General features: G+C 40.4%; 1 protein-coding gene and 1 long non-coding RNA gene across 13 annotated transcripts in view; one reads left to right on the forward strand and one right to left on the reverse strand.

The window, feature by feature from the left end:
• LOC145969354 (uncharacterized) overlaps positions 1 to 15,641 on the forward strand; it is a 211,018-nt gene that overhangs the window by 36,862 nt on the left and 158,515 nt on the right. The window lies entirely within an intron of this gene.
• Bi (T-box transcription factor bifid) overlaps positions 10,568 to 15,641 on the reverse strand; it is an 80,039-nt gene continuing 74,965 nt past the window's right edge. For 6 of the 8 annotated variants that reach the window (XM_083095407.1, XM_083095403.1, XM_083095406.1 and 3 more), the window contains one exon: positions 10,568 to 12,163. In XM_083095407.1, coding sequence (XP_082951533.1) covers positions 11,350 to 12,163 — 814 coding nt within the window. In that variant the 3' untranslated portion in view covers positions 10,568 to 11,349. The remainder of the gene's footprint in view (positions 12,164 to 15,641) is intronic. The other 2 variants (XM_083095404.1, XM_083095400.1) reach the window with 1 other exon arrangement.

Below are 15,641 nucleotides of genomic sequence, written 5' to 3' on the forward strand. Positions count from 1 at the left end.
TATCTCCGTTTTCTTCTTTTATCGCGTTCTTCGTCCCCGCGTTCATCTCTCACGCATGTTATGATCAGCCACGGATCTTATTAATTAATACGGCAGATATTTTCGATGAAACGCCGCACATTTAATGTCCGATTGATCTGATCTCTGGAAATGGTTCGACCCGATTGAGCGAGATGCTGTGGTTCTCTTTCAATCTCTCCCTTATGATTAACATCAATCTCTTATTTAGATTCGTGATATAAAAAATTGGAATATAAATTTTTTGCGTCAAGTAGTTTTTCGTTCTAAGTTTTGAAAAGATTTTTATTATATCGTGTAATATATATAAATCGGTAGTTTTCAATGATATCTTCATCCATCTTTTATTCCAATAATAATTTTAATAATTTGGGATTCTTAGTCCCGTTATTAATAATTTATTTAATTTTGCCTCGAAACGTATAATTAAAGAACATCTTTAAAAGTTCTTCGAAAGAGCTCAAGGTATAATCAGAATGCCTTTCAAAAGGCCGACAACAGGCCCAAAGTATTTTTATTCGCAGCACCGATTGTAAATCAGGGCAAATTAATCGCAAATCCAGGCGGAGAGTTCCTCCCACGCGATTCGGCCGTGAATGAAAACAGCGTTGCTCTTCCCCGATTATACACATCACGTATAAACTACAACCTACATTATACAATATTCGACTCCTTGTACAAACTCAAAAAAATTATATATAAATTAATAAGACATCCAATATATATTTCATGTATAAAAATGTGATGATTTATCCTGAGAGTTCTTTTTTGTGTAAAAGTCGTCTCCAACTAGCGTTCGCGATACAAGAGACTAATTATGCGCGCGTCTCGCAGATGTTGAAGTATTAAAACGAGACACGGTTTCACGGCAATGCGTTCGTAAGCCGTTGGGCCTTAGCGTACTGTGGACGCCTTTAAAAGACTACACCTTAAGATGGCGATGGCGGCGGCATCGGCGGCCACAAACGCGCCGACAAACGTTGTCTCGCTAGAAACTTCTCCTTCTACCGCTCCACACCCTTGCCTCTCCCCTTTCCCCCTCCTTGACACACAGGTACACACCATCGCGTATGCGATCCGATCATTGAGCTCGTGTGAAAGTTTCCTGACGTGTGTATGCGTGGAGTTTGGTTATCGGATGGTCCCCACTCGCGACGACCAGGTGCTAATCAAGGTCGTCGCACGTGGAACGAGATTATCCGGATGTCCTTTTGCCTGGACGATGGTTCTAAATTTTCTTCAAACATAGAAATGGCACGATGAATTTACAATTACTCGCAATTGGAATTTTTTAGCTATTAAAAAGAACAGATCCACAATGTGCGCGGAGTTCTCGATTCCAATAGCCTAGTGGCATCATTCGCGGCGGGATCGCGCTGTGTCGAGATGCAGAAAGAACGCGAAAAAATCTGTGGAATGACGGCGGAGATGGGCGAGGAAGAGTGTGCTGGTAGGAGAAAAAAAGTTACGAAAAATGCGAACTTCTCACCGCGGCCAACGACAAAGAGCTGCTGCACATTTGCCGCGGAAGATAAATCTTTCCGTCTTTGTTTCTCTGTGTGTATCCCTCCATCCCTTGATTTTCCTCTTCCTCTTACTTGCTCGCTCGCTCGCTCATCGTTCTCTCGGATCTCCTTTGGGTGTTGCTGCATGGCGATCGAGTCGAACTCCCCTTCTGGCTTGGGGGGACACCGTTCTCTTCCTCTTGGCTCTCTCATTTACACTACGAGCGGCAGGATTTACTGGCCGCAGAATACAATGCGGACCTGTCCGTGTCCATCCACCGAGACCGGGAGCCGTCCTCTAGTCGTGTACCTCTTCGCCGTGGCTATACATATCCGCCCTCTGCGGCACGTCGCGGCACAGGAAAGACGGCGGAGGAGGTAGAGGAGAAGGAAGAAATAGCGGGAAAGGGAGTACGAGACTGGACTCTCCGAGTATTTTGCGCCTGGCCGAGTAAAAGTTGCGCGCGAATGCTACTCGTGCGAAGAGAATCGCGAAACAGATGGTGATTATCTATCTTAAAAACGCAAGCCGAATCTTTGAAACAGTTTCTATGATCTCTAATTAAAATCAATCTAAAACTTTCTCTCTCTCTCTCTCTTGAGATCAGAAATCTCTTTCTCAATAAAAAAATATTCAAAGAATTGCAGAGATCTTTGTATCAATGCTGCAGAAATGGGGGGGATGTACATAATTCTTTTTTTAATTTTTCATGAAGAATGCGCCATAGATAAAATCGCAATCTAACGTTCGCGAAAAGAATCAAAAGCGGTTTGAATTTTTCGCGACAGCTAATATACGCTATAAAGAAACTTCGGAGAACTTACAAACTGGTTCGCATTAAATGAGAGAGGAATTCGAGGCCTCCCGCTAGCGCGGAGACGACGTATAGAGCGGTGACCGATGTAGAAGAAACGTGATACCGACAACGTCAATAATTAATACGTTCCAATATATGAGTTTCCGCCGAACGGATCGTTCATTCGGTCCGGTCGAATGGCGAAGCCTCAATTTCTCGGATCGATGATCATCTTCGATCGCCTTCGCGGACGTCAAGGCGTGCCGACGTGTATCTAGCGAAGGCGACTCGACTCGAGAGCCGTGCACACGTGGCCGACATCAGAGACCGAAGCCGACGACGAGCCTCGGTCACTTTGCATAGCTTAGAGTCGTGACACCTACCAGTGTCAATTAAGCGCGGCCATTCAAAGCCGCGCAGACAATGCCCTTCAGGGATAAGACGGTGAAAATCTTTAAGTATCTTAGAAACGCTGGTTTCAACCTAAGTATCGACTATCGTAAGATTAACAGTATTAATGCAATTTTCCAAGTATATAGATGTGATTATCCGATTATCGAAATACTTGCTAATATCTGTTTCGTTATTTTATATTAAGTCTTTTATAATTATTATAAGTTTTAATATAAATTTTACAATATACGTATATATATAATATTCAAGTACAAACAAGTCGATATACATTTATCGATATGTTTGTACTTAAGTATTGTTAACATTTATATACAATGATTGTTTTTCTGAATTTAAATTTCATATTTTTTAAATCATATAACGCAATATCGCTGATTGAGAGGCATGATCAAAACTAAATAAAATCGTATTTACTAATTATCGTTTTCTACTAACATACATGAAAAATTCTATAATTCGATTTAATTAAATATTAATAATAATAAATCTTAATAATAAATATTAATAATGATAAATCAAGACGCATAAATTTTTTAATTAATTTTAATTTCATTTAACCTTTAAAAGAATTAAATTTGCATTTTTTCATGGACGCGTCAAAAAAAAATTTGATGTCTTTTATTGTTACATAAAACATCTGAAATTTTATCCAAGTAATATTTAAAATATGTTTTCATTAATATATTTTAATTTACTTTACGATCATTTCTCATGTTTTTTATATTTTAAAATTATGTTACATTTTAATGAATCTGAAATTTTAATTAAGTATTTCATTTAGCATAACACGCACACACCGTTAAAAAATTACGTAAAACTCATGCGAGAGAATTGCAAAATATCATTCCGTAATAACGTTATGGTTTTGTTTTTAATAAATAACTAATACAATAGTTAATAATTCTCGTTTCTCTGGATTATTAAATATTAATACTAATAATGTGTCAAGTAGAAAAAGATACATCATTGGAAACTTAATAAAATTTTTTATGCGTGTTATTTGACAAATGTTACTACGTATTATCGATATTCGCGATCGATAATCATTTAATAATTCGGCTATTTCGATGGGACTGAGAATAGTCTGTCGAAAACTTCAGAGAATGAAAGCCAACCACTCTGCATAGTTTAGTGCGGTGACACCTCCCGGTGTCAATTAAATTCTCGTCGCCGTCAGACACGCCAAGTGGGCCGCGCGATGCGGCTCTCTTGAAAACTTCGAAGATTCTAATTCCCTCGAGAACAGGAGGAGCTCGCGATTGGATCGGCAACGCCGGATCGTGTACATTCGCCGATCAAAGGCTGCCACCGTGCATTCCGATTGCTTCCTAATCTCCCTCGTCCCGAGGAAGTTGAGTCCATGTGGTCTTTTTCTGTACCTCCATCTTCATCTGTATCGTGGAACGATACGTCATGTCTGATCTCTATTGATGCTTTTTAGAGAGAAAAGTCCGCGTTATATAAAGAATGAAGACACGTAGATAATAATTACTATTTTTTATTACTATAATACAGTGATTAATAGAAATAATCTGGAAATTAAATTGGTGTTCACCAATTTTAATTTTCCTCGTCAAAAATGATATTCGATCGAGCTGCGAAAAAGATTGTTACATTTCTTAAGCAATTTTATGTAAATGAATATATGACGAAATGCAAAATTTATTTCAATTGTGTGACTGAGAAATTTTTTGACGCTTACCTGTGACACTAGAGACGCGTTTGTAAAAATTTTCAAAATATTTCCCGCATAGTTTTCATAAAAGAAGAGTTGGGCCAAAAGTTAGACAATATACCGCAATCTCTTGATACGAAGCCCCGAGAATCTGGGCGAAACAATTTGTATGCTGATGACTATCTCCGTGGAGAATAATTTATAAACGATATTAAACCGTGTTCTCTTTTTAACGAAACACGCCACACGCTTGGTACCAACCAATCCAGGTAGACACACGGTAAAAATTGAAATTTATACTCTGGTAATGCTTTCTGTCATCGCTACGATCATAGCACGGCTATGAAAATTGGTGCTATGCAAATTCAAATGCATCTCTATTGGAAAGCAATGAGCAATCAATTTTGCGATACAAGCAAAACGATTGAGTTTGATCGAATCCTATCTTTAGGAGATACATGCTATGAAGATATAAATTATTTAGTGCGCGCGCTCGGTAATATCGCGATAAACGTTAATAACCGCCTTATTATGTTACGTATAGATCTGATCGTCCTGATGCGGCATAAGATGCATCGCTCTCATGATCGCGTCGATTACTTAAAAGCTCATCAACAGTATTTTGATGAAAGCAGAATCTTATAAAAATCAGGATGCTCGATAATACACCTTCCATCTTTTTTCTTTGTTCATTAAACTTTTCCCCTTTTTTTTATATATCTGCCACATATGTATAATATGATATACACTGTACATTAATCATAAATAATACTTTTATGGATATAATTTTATGAATATTTTTATGAATATAATTTTATGAAATATATTTACGGTTTTAATGAATTAATGAGTAAAAGTTTAATAAAAATTATTCCGCGATATAACAAAATATTGTAGAATTATAGCAAGGACATTAAAAGATCCTTAATTGTCTGCGAAAATTAATTGTCTGACTCTAATTCTTCCATAAATCCATCCATTCTATCGTGCGTGACTTTTACTATCGCGACATGCGTTATGACTCTATAAAACGCAATATTCAGCATCGTGAATCAACTTATTATTATAATACAGTCATTCGCATTCGCGGTCGATTCGCTGCCGAGCGACTCTCCTCGCTACGTATAGTTTAGCATACTGTGACACGAAAGCCTGTTCGATCCTCGTCGTGAAATAAAGTCACCGCCGCGCCATTTGTTGCGATTGTCCTTTTTCTCTCCATTCTAATCTTGCTCTTTTTATATTAATTTACTCATCCACGAAAGCGCTTACGTGACACGAGTCACCGCAAAACGCAAACATTCCAAATTACCGGGATAATCGTGATGCCACGATCTCAGTTTTTGACGAAAACGAGCGCAAACACTTGACAGGAACTTTTTCTCTCGTCGAATTTATATATTATGTAAAACTATTTGAAGAAGAGGTAACCGCATTCGAAAGCCGTAACAGACTTCAAACTTAAAGTTTCAAGTATTCTGTGTATTCTATAAAAATAATCAAATTAGGAACAATGAAACATTTTTCCCATATTTTATTTTGCTACTGGCACTCTGTGTCATTTTATTTCCATTTGTCACGGCATCAACGCTGTTGTAAAATATATTACAGATGTTCGTATATAAGTTGCGGAAAATTACGTTAAATGACGTATGATGACATGAAAACGACAACAGTTTGAGTTACGACGTGGCGAAACTTATGCACGACCGTCTAATTAGCTGTGTAATATCCCTAATTGTTGCACTGTGCAAGAAATCGTTAGTCTGCTTGCTTCAAACGAGGCCGTATTCATTAGCTTTTTATCTACGTAATCATCGGGGAATTCACCTCAGCACTACGGCATGACGGAAATGCGAATTCATCGAAGGTACCTTTCATTTAAAAAAAGAAAAACGCACGCATGTCGTTAATTACTTCGTTATCTCGTCAATTTGCATCGTTCTTGGAATACGATATTTTCGTGCAACACGTTGTCGCGAGTGTGATATAATTCTTCTGAAATATCACAGGAATGTCTAAATTAAAATATTATGCAAAATATTTTGCAAATTCTTATAAGCATACACGTGTGCATTCATGTATATACATATTAATTTAAAACATGTGTATATATATTTAAATATATATATGTATATATATATGTAAATTTTACACATAAAATTTTATATATACATATAACTATTTTATGTATATACAAATATCAAATTTCGTTAAAAAAAAGTTTTATACGTGCTTCCTTAATGAATTCCAATACGTCCGCTGCTTCTCACACTTGCATTGCTTTATTTTGCGATCAAGAAAAAGCGCATCGTTGCATCTTCACACTGGCAAACCGTAATTATTACAATCGCTCGGCCGATCGGTCGAAAGATTAAAATTCCTGCGCCACCGTTGCGCGTTCTTGTGCGCTTATCTTCTGGCAAAAACGAAACGGTTTCTTTCATTAAAGAGGCGGCTGAATCAAAAGTTTCTTCGTTATAAAATCGCGTCGATTGGTTGCATTCGTAAACGATCCGCGTTTAATATCTGTTCAATGTTAATCATTAACATTCGCTCTAGTGAGCATAATGATTGATTTCGTGCAGCAATAGAGGGGAGTTATTTTTCTCGATTAAAGCTTGCCTACCATTATTAGTGTTATATAAGATTATTAACGAATGTACAAAAAATATTAAAAATTAATATTACGATAAAACTGCAGCTGACGTTTAATATGAAATACGAGAGAGAAAACCGTATGGAAATTAATAAACACATTCCTAATCTCCGACAATATACGTTTTTGACGTATCCATTCCATCGGCGTTCGACCATTTGTATTAAGAAATGATATTTCGACTATATTTCGCATAGATATTCATGCGTGCGATACAACTGTGCAACGGTAAATTCATCGTGCGTTAAGTTTATTTATTCATCGGTAATCACAGGCGCCGATATTGCCCATCGGATTTTTTATGCCAGGAAGATCATATATTTCGATCGCACGCTTCGTGAACGCGAGTTTTACATTCTGCAATTTTGCACGTCGTATTGATGAACTGTAAAAAATGAGAGTATGACATAATATCGTTGTATTTTTAAATATATATATAATATATATATATTTCTTAATCATGTGAATTTTTTTTCAATTGAGTAAGATCGAGACTGGAGTCAGGAAGGAGAATAGAAGGTCTAAGAAGTACAAGCAAGCTATGGAATATCACGATTCTCATGTTAGGAAGTTGGATCCATTTTTAACGTGCGCGACCACGTTTAAGTCGCTTCTTCTTATTTCTTTTTTCCATTTTTTTATTGCTTTTCCTGTTTTTTTTTTGTCGACAATGAGGCTCGCATCGCACGACCGAAGAAAGCCACGAAAAATATATGCGAGGGTTGAGCAAATTCCCGAAGTTTCGAGAGAACTGAGACGTGATTTTTATTCGGGCGAGAGTCTTTGATCGTAGCAGACAATTTAAAATTCCAATGGACAACAAACTTTTTGTCGAATACATAATCGAATTGTTAATTGAAGGAGCAGATGGACGAAGAAAATGTTTCGATATAATAATAATGCTTCGAGATTATAGGCTTTAGCGTTAAATCAATATGATCGCGTTAATGTGTGACTTAATATTGTACAATGGATTCTTCATCCACAGGCTATCTTCACTAAGAACCATCACAGCACTAAATTGATAATACACTTTACGTATTGATTACGTATGATACAATAGGGAGTAACATTCATCCATACAAATAACTTAGCATGCGTAAGAATGTGACAAGCCTTCTTCATCCACTCGCCTGTTCAATTGCGTATCTGTACATATCGATCACTTTTTTGTTTCTGCACCGGAACATCGGAACTCGCTATCGCGCTGTATATTTAGCGCTAAATGTGGCAATTCTCATCTCGCTCAATTTATATTTCATTAACTGTGTTCTTCACTTTCTACAAGTAAAATTTTTGTATTTAAAAATCCGAAGAAATCATATTTAGCGCTGAATATAAGCAAGTTGAAATAGTATAAGTATGTACAACGTCGCCAGACATACCTGAACAAAGTTCATTAAAAATCAGTATACGCAAACTAAAAGAACAAATCAAGAGAGAAGATTTTGTGCGTAAACTAGTAATAAATGATGGCGAAAGTTATAAAGATTTATGAAAAATATTTGCTTCGTCATTTTTTATCATCCGAATCAATCGCAGGTCCTATCGATTCGATCCTTCGAATTCCAATTTCCAAACCGTTCATTTCAAATCATTCAAAAATCTTCCTTCGGATTTCCTCTGGGTCAAAGTGCTTACCGATTTTTGCTCATGAAAGTTTTAACGATCGCGGTATTCCATTAAAACAACCGAACCGAGTATTAATTTCATCTATGATAGTTGCATTCACGGCTCTGTTCGATTATTGCTTTCAGAACATTTCGCTTCCCCGTAATAGATTTGGATTTACAGGCATGTGTTATAGCGTTGATGCTTGCTTAACGGGTATCGTAAAATGAAACAAAGCTGATCAGAACTTCCAAAAGTCGATATATGATAGTTATGAAGTACATTTCTCGTTTTAATTAACGTACTCAGATATCAAAAGTGTCTAATCAATACATTATTGTATTTGTGCAAGCATATTAATTGTCATTTAAAGTTAATATATACTCTAGATATAAGAATTTGAAAATTACAGTTCGATAAATATCGATCGTTAAAAAATTGTAATTATTTTTATATTTCTTTATATATCAATATATTTCTCTCATACAATTTAAGCGTTATATTGAAAATATCGAGCGATTTACTTGATCCAATCGTTGTTGACTTACCTTTCGCTGTTACTGCATAATGGCAATAAATTATGCTGAAACGAGAACTCGACTTAGAAGATCCACTCGTCTTTCCCATTTTACGATACTCGACACTATTGCAGGATTGGAAACACGACGTGATAGCGATTAGTTGAATTACAACAGAGTGATTTTAGAATACGAATGAGGAAGCCAATCATCGATTGCACAACGGGATGATCGACGTTAACGCGAGGATGCATAACGAGTAGCATCGAGTCAATCTTTCAATTGTCGTTGCAGCCGTTTTGGACGTGCGCTGAATTCACGTTGCGGCAAACGATAACGGTCTCCTCATTCTTGGATCACATCGGGAATCCCAGACTCGCGAACGTTTTCTTCAAAAAAAAAAAAAAAAAAATCGCCGCGCTCCCGCAGACATCGCGCGATTTCGCTTCAAATCACCGTTATCTCCCATCCCGGATGTCACGTTTTTTCTCGTTAGACCATTTCTATAGTGTTACGTATAGCATTCGCGAATAACGTTCTCTCTGCTAAAACTGCGCGAATTGATTGAAAGTTACTCGACGTTCTATTAAATATTTAATATGTATCTACACCGATCGCTACTATTTATACAAATCGCAGACCGGATCGGACTTTTGGTCGGCGCGGATTAATTCCGGCCCTTTGTTAAATCCACGACCGAGTAATGAGCAGTTATTGTAAAACCTCATTTTTCCTTATGAAGAAAACTTTAAAATAAAAAAAATAGCCCCACAGAGTCGTCATATTTTTGACGGCAATATGAAAGAAATATCATTTTTGACAAATAATTTTTATAATTGGAATAGAGAGAAAGACATTTTTTATAGGCGACGATCACAAGCCCGACCTACTCCAATCTACCGGCAAAAGATCGAAAGATCGAGGTTATCCGTAAAATCCCAAGGAAGATCATCGAAAGCGCGCAAGATGACGAGAAGCTTTCTCCTTGTAAGTTGTCAAAAAAGCACGATTAATCACAAATAATTATCATTCGAGTAAACCAACGAAAAAGCTGTTCGCCATCGTGTCGTTTCGATCGATCTCTTACGTACTTTTAACGGACGCGAATCTTCGCGCGATGATGACGTGAAATTTCGAAAACTCGAGAGGATTCGGAAGTCGCGCTGAACCAATTCGCAGTTTTTACGCCGCGTCGCGCTTCTCTTTTCGCAGACTTGGCCCCGAGATTCTTCGAATTTGGGATTCTTTGCGTTTCTTTTTTTTTTGTATTTTCGAGGCGTAAATCGGGCAGCATGCGTTTATGCATTTACGCGTCTCCTAATATCGTTATAATATAATATATTTATATAATAATTAGTACAGAGAGAGTGTAGATGTGTTATTTATATTTATATATAATATTTATATGTATAATATAATATATAATATATAATATCACTAGGGTACATATGTACAAGGACTGCAAATAGTAGGAGGTGCTCTTATATTGCAATATCGTTCTCTGTTCTTTTCCCTTAAGACCTAACGTACACAGGTAGAACGTAGACTTACACGAGATACAGGTACGCGCTCGTAGACTCTCTCTTCCTCTCTCGCATTCATTTTCCTTCCATCTCATTCACCCTTGCGTCTCGTTTAAATTTACATTAACGCGTGATAGGCGCAACGTCGGTCGAGAGTCTACCGTATCCCGCCACGCGGTCTTTCAACAGAGATATAATCCTAATGCGCGCGCATCGCGCACACAGGTCTATTTACAGATGCAGGAAACACGCGAAGGACTCCTTGTCCTGTCCCGAAAGCACGAAGAACGCCATTTTCGCTCGCGAGCACGACTTCTCGAGCGCGGCGTTACTCCGGAAATAAAATTGCACTTTATAGTATGAGAGTCCGGCCATCCTCGCTCTCCTCCGGCGCGTCCAGCGAGAATCCTGGCAGACGATCGAGCGCGACAAAGATTCCCGAATAGAACAAGAAGGAAGAGGCAGTGAGAACCGAGTGCCGACCAGCCGACGTTCCGCTACGACGGCTCCGACGTGGAGTCCGGTTCCCTCTCGTCGGCGGAGAGGTCTTCCGGGTCGCCGCCGGACTCATCGGCGCAATCCTCGTCGGGATCGTCGTCCTTCGTACTGCTCACAGGTTCGTTCTCCTGTCACGGACTCCCTCCACCGGCGTCGTCGCCTCGATGTCCGGGCGTCAAACTGGGACTTCTCCGTCTCTTTTCCTGCAGCCCGTTCACCATGTTCTCGATGGACTTGAGCTCGCCGGCGGAACTGGGCGTTGTCGAAGTCAGAGCAGCACCACCGGTAGGCGTCGGTGAGTCGGTCGGTGGCCTAGGCGGCGGCGATCTCGGGCTCAAGGTCCTGCTGCCGGGTGTCACGGTCTCAAAAGCGGAGCCGTGCGAAGGAGCTGGCAGAGTGTAGGGCGCGAATCTGTGACCTTTCAGTTGGTGCAAGGGACTCGCCAGGGGATGCGGATAGTGCGCGAAGAGCGCTGGATGTTGAGAGGCTGCCAGGGCCAGTTGGGCATTAAACAGCATGCCGGGTGTGACACCGCCGTGCAGACCCAAAGGTGTAGGTGGTATCAGAGGACCGGGACCAGGATAGAGTCCCGGAACCGGCGGATACAGATACGGCAGCAGCGGTGGATGAAGCGGAGGACCAACGGAAACATCCGGCCGTGGGCCCTCGGACCCGGTCGGGCCTGGCCCGCCGCCGCTCTCGGACCCGGATGACTCGCTGCCTTCGCCCCGCTCGCTCGTCCGATCGTCCCTTTCGCGGGAGTGCTCCCGTTCCCGATGATGATGCGCCGGATGTGGCGTATCGGGGCCGACCACATCCAGCAGCTTGTCCTCGTCATCCATGAGATCGGTGGCGGAATTGGACGAACGTCTCTTGTCCGGCGACGCTGGTCCGCCAGCTGTCAAACGGGAACCGCCGCCCGATACTGTCAGTAGCGCCTGCCTTCTGCAACAACGACGCAGAGTTAGCAATCTTGCAAGGTTCAAGCGTATCGCGCTTAATTTACCCTTTAGATTAATTTTCTATCGCATAAAATTAAATTGAAAATCCATATATATTACTATAAAAATTAATGAGATTATATCGCGCTGATTTTATCTCGAAAACGAAAAGTAAATTGCGAGCTAAAACAGATGCGTCGCCGTGATGTGCGAATATAAAAAAAACAATAACAGTTTCATATTTTTATATAGATCGATTATTGATTTATGGAAAGGCGTGGTTAGTAAGAGTTATCAATCGTTAAAAAAAAATGTGTAGTGTAGCTGCCGGGTAAAATGGGTTCCGCCTTCGATATGATTTATCGATGTTTCTAAGCTGACAATCTCCTTTGAGACGCGCTAATGCTCAATGATTACGGCATACTATAATTGGTTCCGAGAATATAACGAGAGGGCGGATGATAAAGTTACCTCTTTCCTTGGCAGCGGCAATTTCAACGCTAAATTGTTTGCAACATCTCGTTGCGGTTTTGTTAACAAGCCGTATGCATATGTCTCAATCGAAAATATATGTATAATAAACAATATGCGATAGAAAGATACATGAAACATTGCAAAACCCGATCAATGATTTCAATCTAAACGAAGCGTAATAATTCGACGATATTTTTACTTTATACACACACTGATTGCTAACTACTTAGAGTACACCACATGTGAAAATTATAGCTTCCAATTTGCAACATGAAGCAAAGTGATAGAGCGACTCTTTAAAAATTTGGCAAATTTTGCTAAAAATAAACTATCTAAAGTTCCGTGAAATTTTTATAAATATAGTCTTGCGATTACGCGTGTCTTAAAAAAAAAAGAAATTGTACAGCGGTATATTTTTGCTGCTGGAACTAAAATACCGCGTTCAGGAGAAACAGACGCATGCGATCATGCGATCGCAAGGAGACACAGAGAGGTATTGTGTCGTAGAGAATCTCAAAAGGCCCCCAACGCACACGAGACAGCGGCAGCGCTCGCTCTCGGCTTATGCGGCGCTCGTCTCCGAGACGATAATTCACGCGAGGCTGGTCGACGAGCGATGCAATAAACGAGGCCCCGGGATTTATGCGAGCGCCGGTAGCTGCATCGCCCCGAGGCGCGGCCGTGGTATTAGATTAATTATCTTAATTGCACCTTCAACGCCTTTCCTATGCGCGCGCCAAGCGTCTAGCTCTCGTCGTTCGCTCGCGCGTGCGTTGCCTTCACGTGCGCGCGCTTAACTTTATGCCACTCGCGGCTATTTGCACTTATAACTAGACGAGAGTGTGGCGCAATTCGCGCCTGTGTGTATGACGTGCGTGTAAGCTCGCATAAACGATGGAACACTCGAGATATACGCGAGGCACACTATTTTATATCGCTCTCCGCGTCGCGGTACAACGCAAAGAAGTTTTTTCCGCGAATCGCGAGGAGCTATGTAAAGGGAATCGAGCGCTGATTTATCGCGCTGACATCTCTAGCCGCCTGTATCCCCGACAGTCATGATCATTTTTCATGGTGTCGCGGCGATGCCGAACGCGAGAGACCGTATCGATTCGCGATGCGCTGATCTATTCGCGATTTCCTCGGGGCAACGTGTTTCTATCACCCGATCTACGCAAAGAGTCGCGTATATCGCAACGTGATTTATCGAACTGCGTTCTATGGGCAGCCTCTACACAAGAGAAACCTAGCGGCTTTAATCATTCTTAATTAATCTACATTAGCATATATGGATCCTTATACATTTCTACAGTTTGATTTTACAATCGATTGACACGCAGGTAAGAATAAAAATAACTAGCCGTGATTAGGGCTAAACGACGATCGTTTCCCGGCGAGTACAAATAAAAGTGGACGTTTGTCATCGAAATCGCAGATGGAAGAGAAGGACGCGTACTTATTCGAGAATCCTATATACGGTGGCGAATTATTGATTTAGCGCGCTCTCGCACTTAACGTACAGAAACCAGAGAACCTGCACACCCCTTTCGTTGCAACGAGTGCATGTCACAGATGCATCCATGAGGAGCGTGCAAGGCGTCAAGCGGATGTACCTCGAGCGAGCGAAAGCGTTGTGTGTTAGTGAAATGATCGCATTACATGGCATTAAGGTAAGCCATACCGATATACCTTTCATTGTGCGAACTATAGCTGGGACTTACACGAGGCTTAGGTTTGTTCGGTCTGCACGAGACGATGCATTAGATTTGCCCTATTCTCCCTTTCCCTTTCCTCCCCCCTCCCTTTCGCGTCGCGCCCTCGTAACCCCGGCCCGTCATTCGACTCGATTGTCGACGGTAACGTACCATCGAGTTTCCTTCGCGTGATTAGAAACATTCCAGGAAATTTTGCTCGAGCTCGCCCGAAAGGATCCGTGTGCGCCGATTAATTCTGGATCAGGTTGCGGAATCGAATATTTCGATTTGGCGCGATTATGAGAGACGTATTTGCGGTGCTTTTCGCAAAAAACTATTTTTGTGGAAAATATAGAGACTGCTCTTCCACTCCGTCAAAATATTTGTGCAAGTACATAATGTTTTAAGTGAGCCGACAAGCGATGAATATTTTTGCATTGACGAAAAACTGCTAGAGATTATGTGGCAAGAAATACCAATGTTGACTCCTGCGAACAACGAGATATTTAAAATGTCGTTATATGTTATTCTGAACACTAATTTTTCGACATTACCTAACGGGAAATTGCTCAACGAGGCTAGACTGATATTTTTCGACGAAAATCGAAGGTAAAACCGGAGGCTAATCCGGCTAGTAATTATACCTTGAAGGAATGCTTTGTTGCATGCGGAGAACTCGCAGGAATCCCAACGATTTTCGTTCTGCGGATAATATAATTAACTGCAAAAGTTAAGAGTAAAACTCACTACTGGCTTCTCCGTAGATTTCTCGACGCATCTCGATCCGTTCATTAATCAGAAATGGAGTAGTCGAATGTGTAAATATCGAATGTGTAAATTAATTCCGGAGACAATTGTTAGTGTCACGATTATTAATTTAATTTTCGCGCTAAATACAGGGATTACGTATCGTAGGAATTATGTATCGTTCACGTTATATGTATTAAAGGCGATAGTGGGAGTTTCACAAGCGAACGGAGTAATTCGCCGCGTATCGCAATGCGATCTTTCCACGGTGTATATGATGATAAATGACGTGACAACTCGCCGCACCGGCGTACTTTCTTTCATTTTTTTTGCCCCGTTCTTTTTTTTTTAAGCACTGCAGCGAATCAACTCGTCACGCTCGAGTGGCGTTACATCTCGTGACGAAACGCCGCGTCGCGCGTTGTTAAAAAATTAACGAAACAATGCACCAGCTGTCAGTACCGTTTAACTGACGCTATCGCGTCGAGTGGAAGCGATTTCCACAGAGTACAATCGTGCGCGGTTACGTATCTTGAATTATATAAGTGATCGTCCAAATTATATTGC

Source organism: Camponotus vicinus, unplaced genomic scaffold (assembly GCF_025532165.1).
Source record: "Camponotus vicinus isolate PSW18456_S1 unplaced genomic scaffold, iyCamVici1.0 SCAF_3, whole genome shotgun sequence".
NCBI lineage: Eukaryota > Metazoa > Arthropoda > Insecta > Hymenoptera > Formicidae > Camponotus > Camponotus vicinus.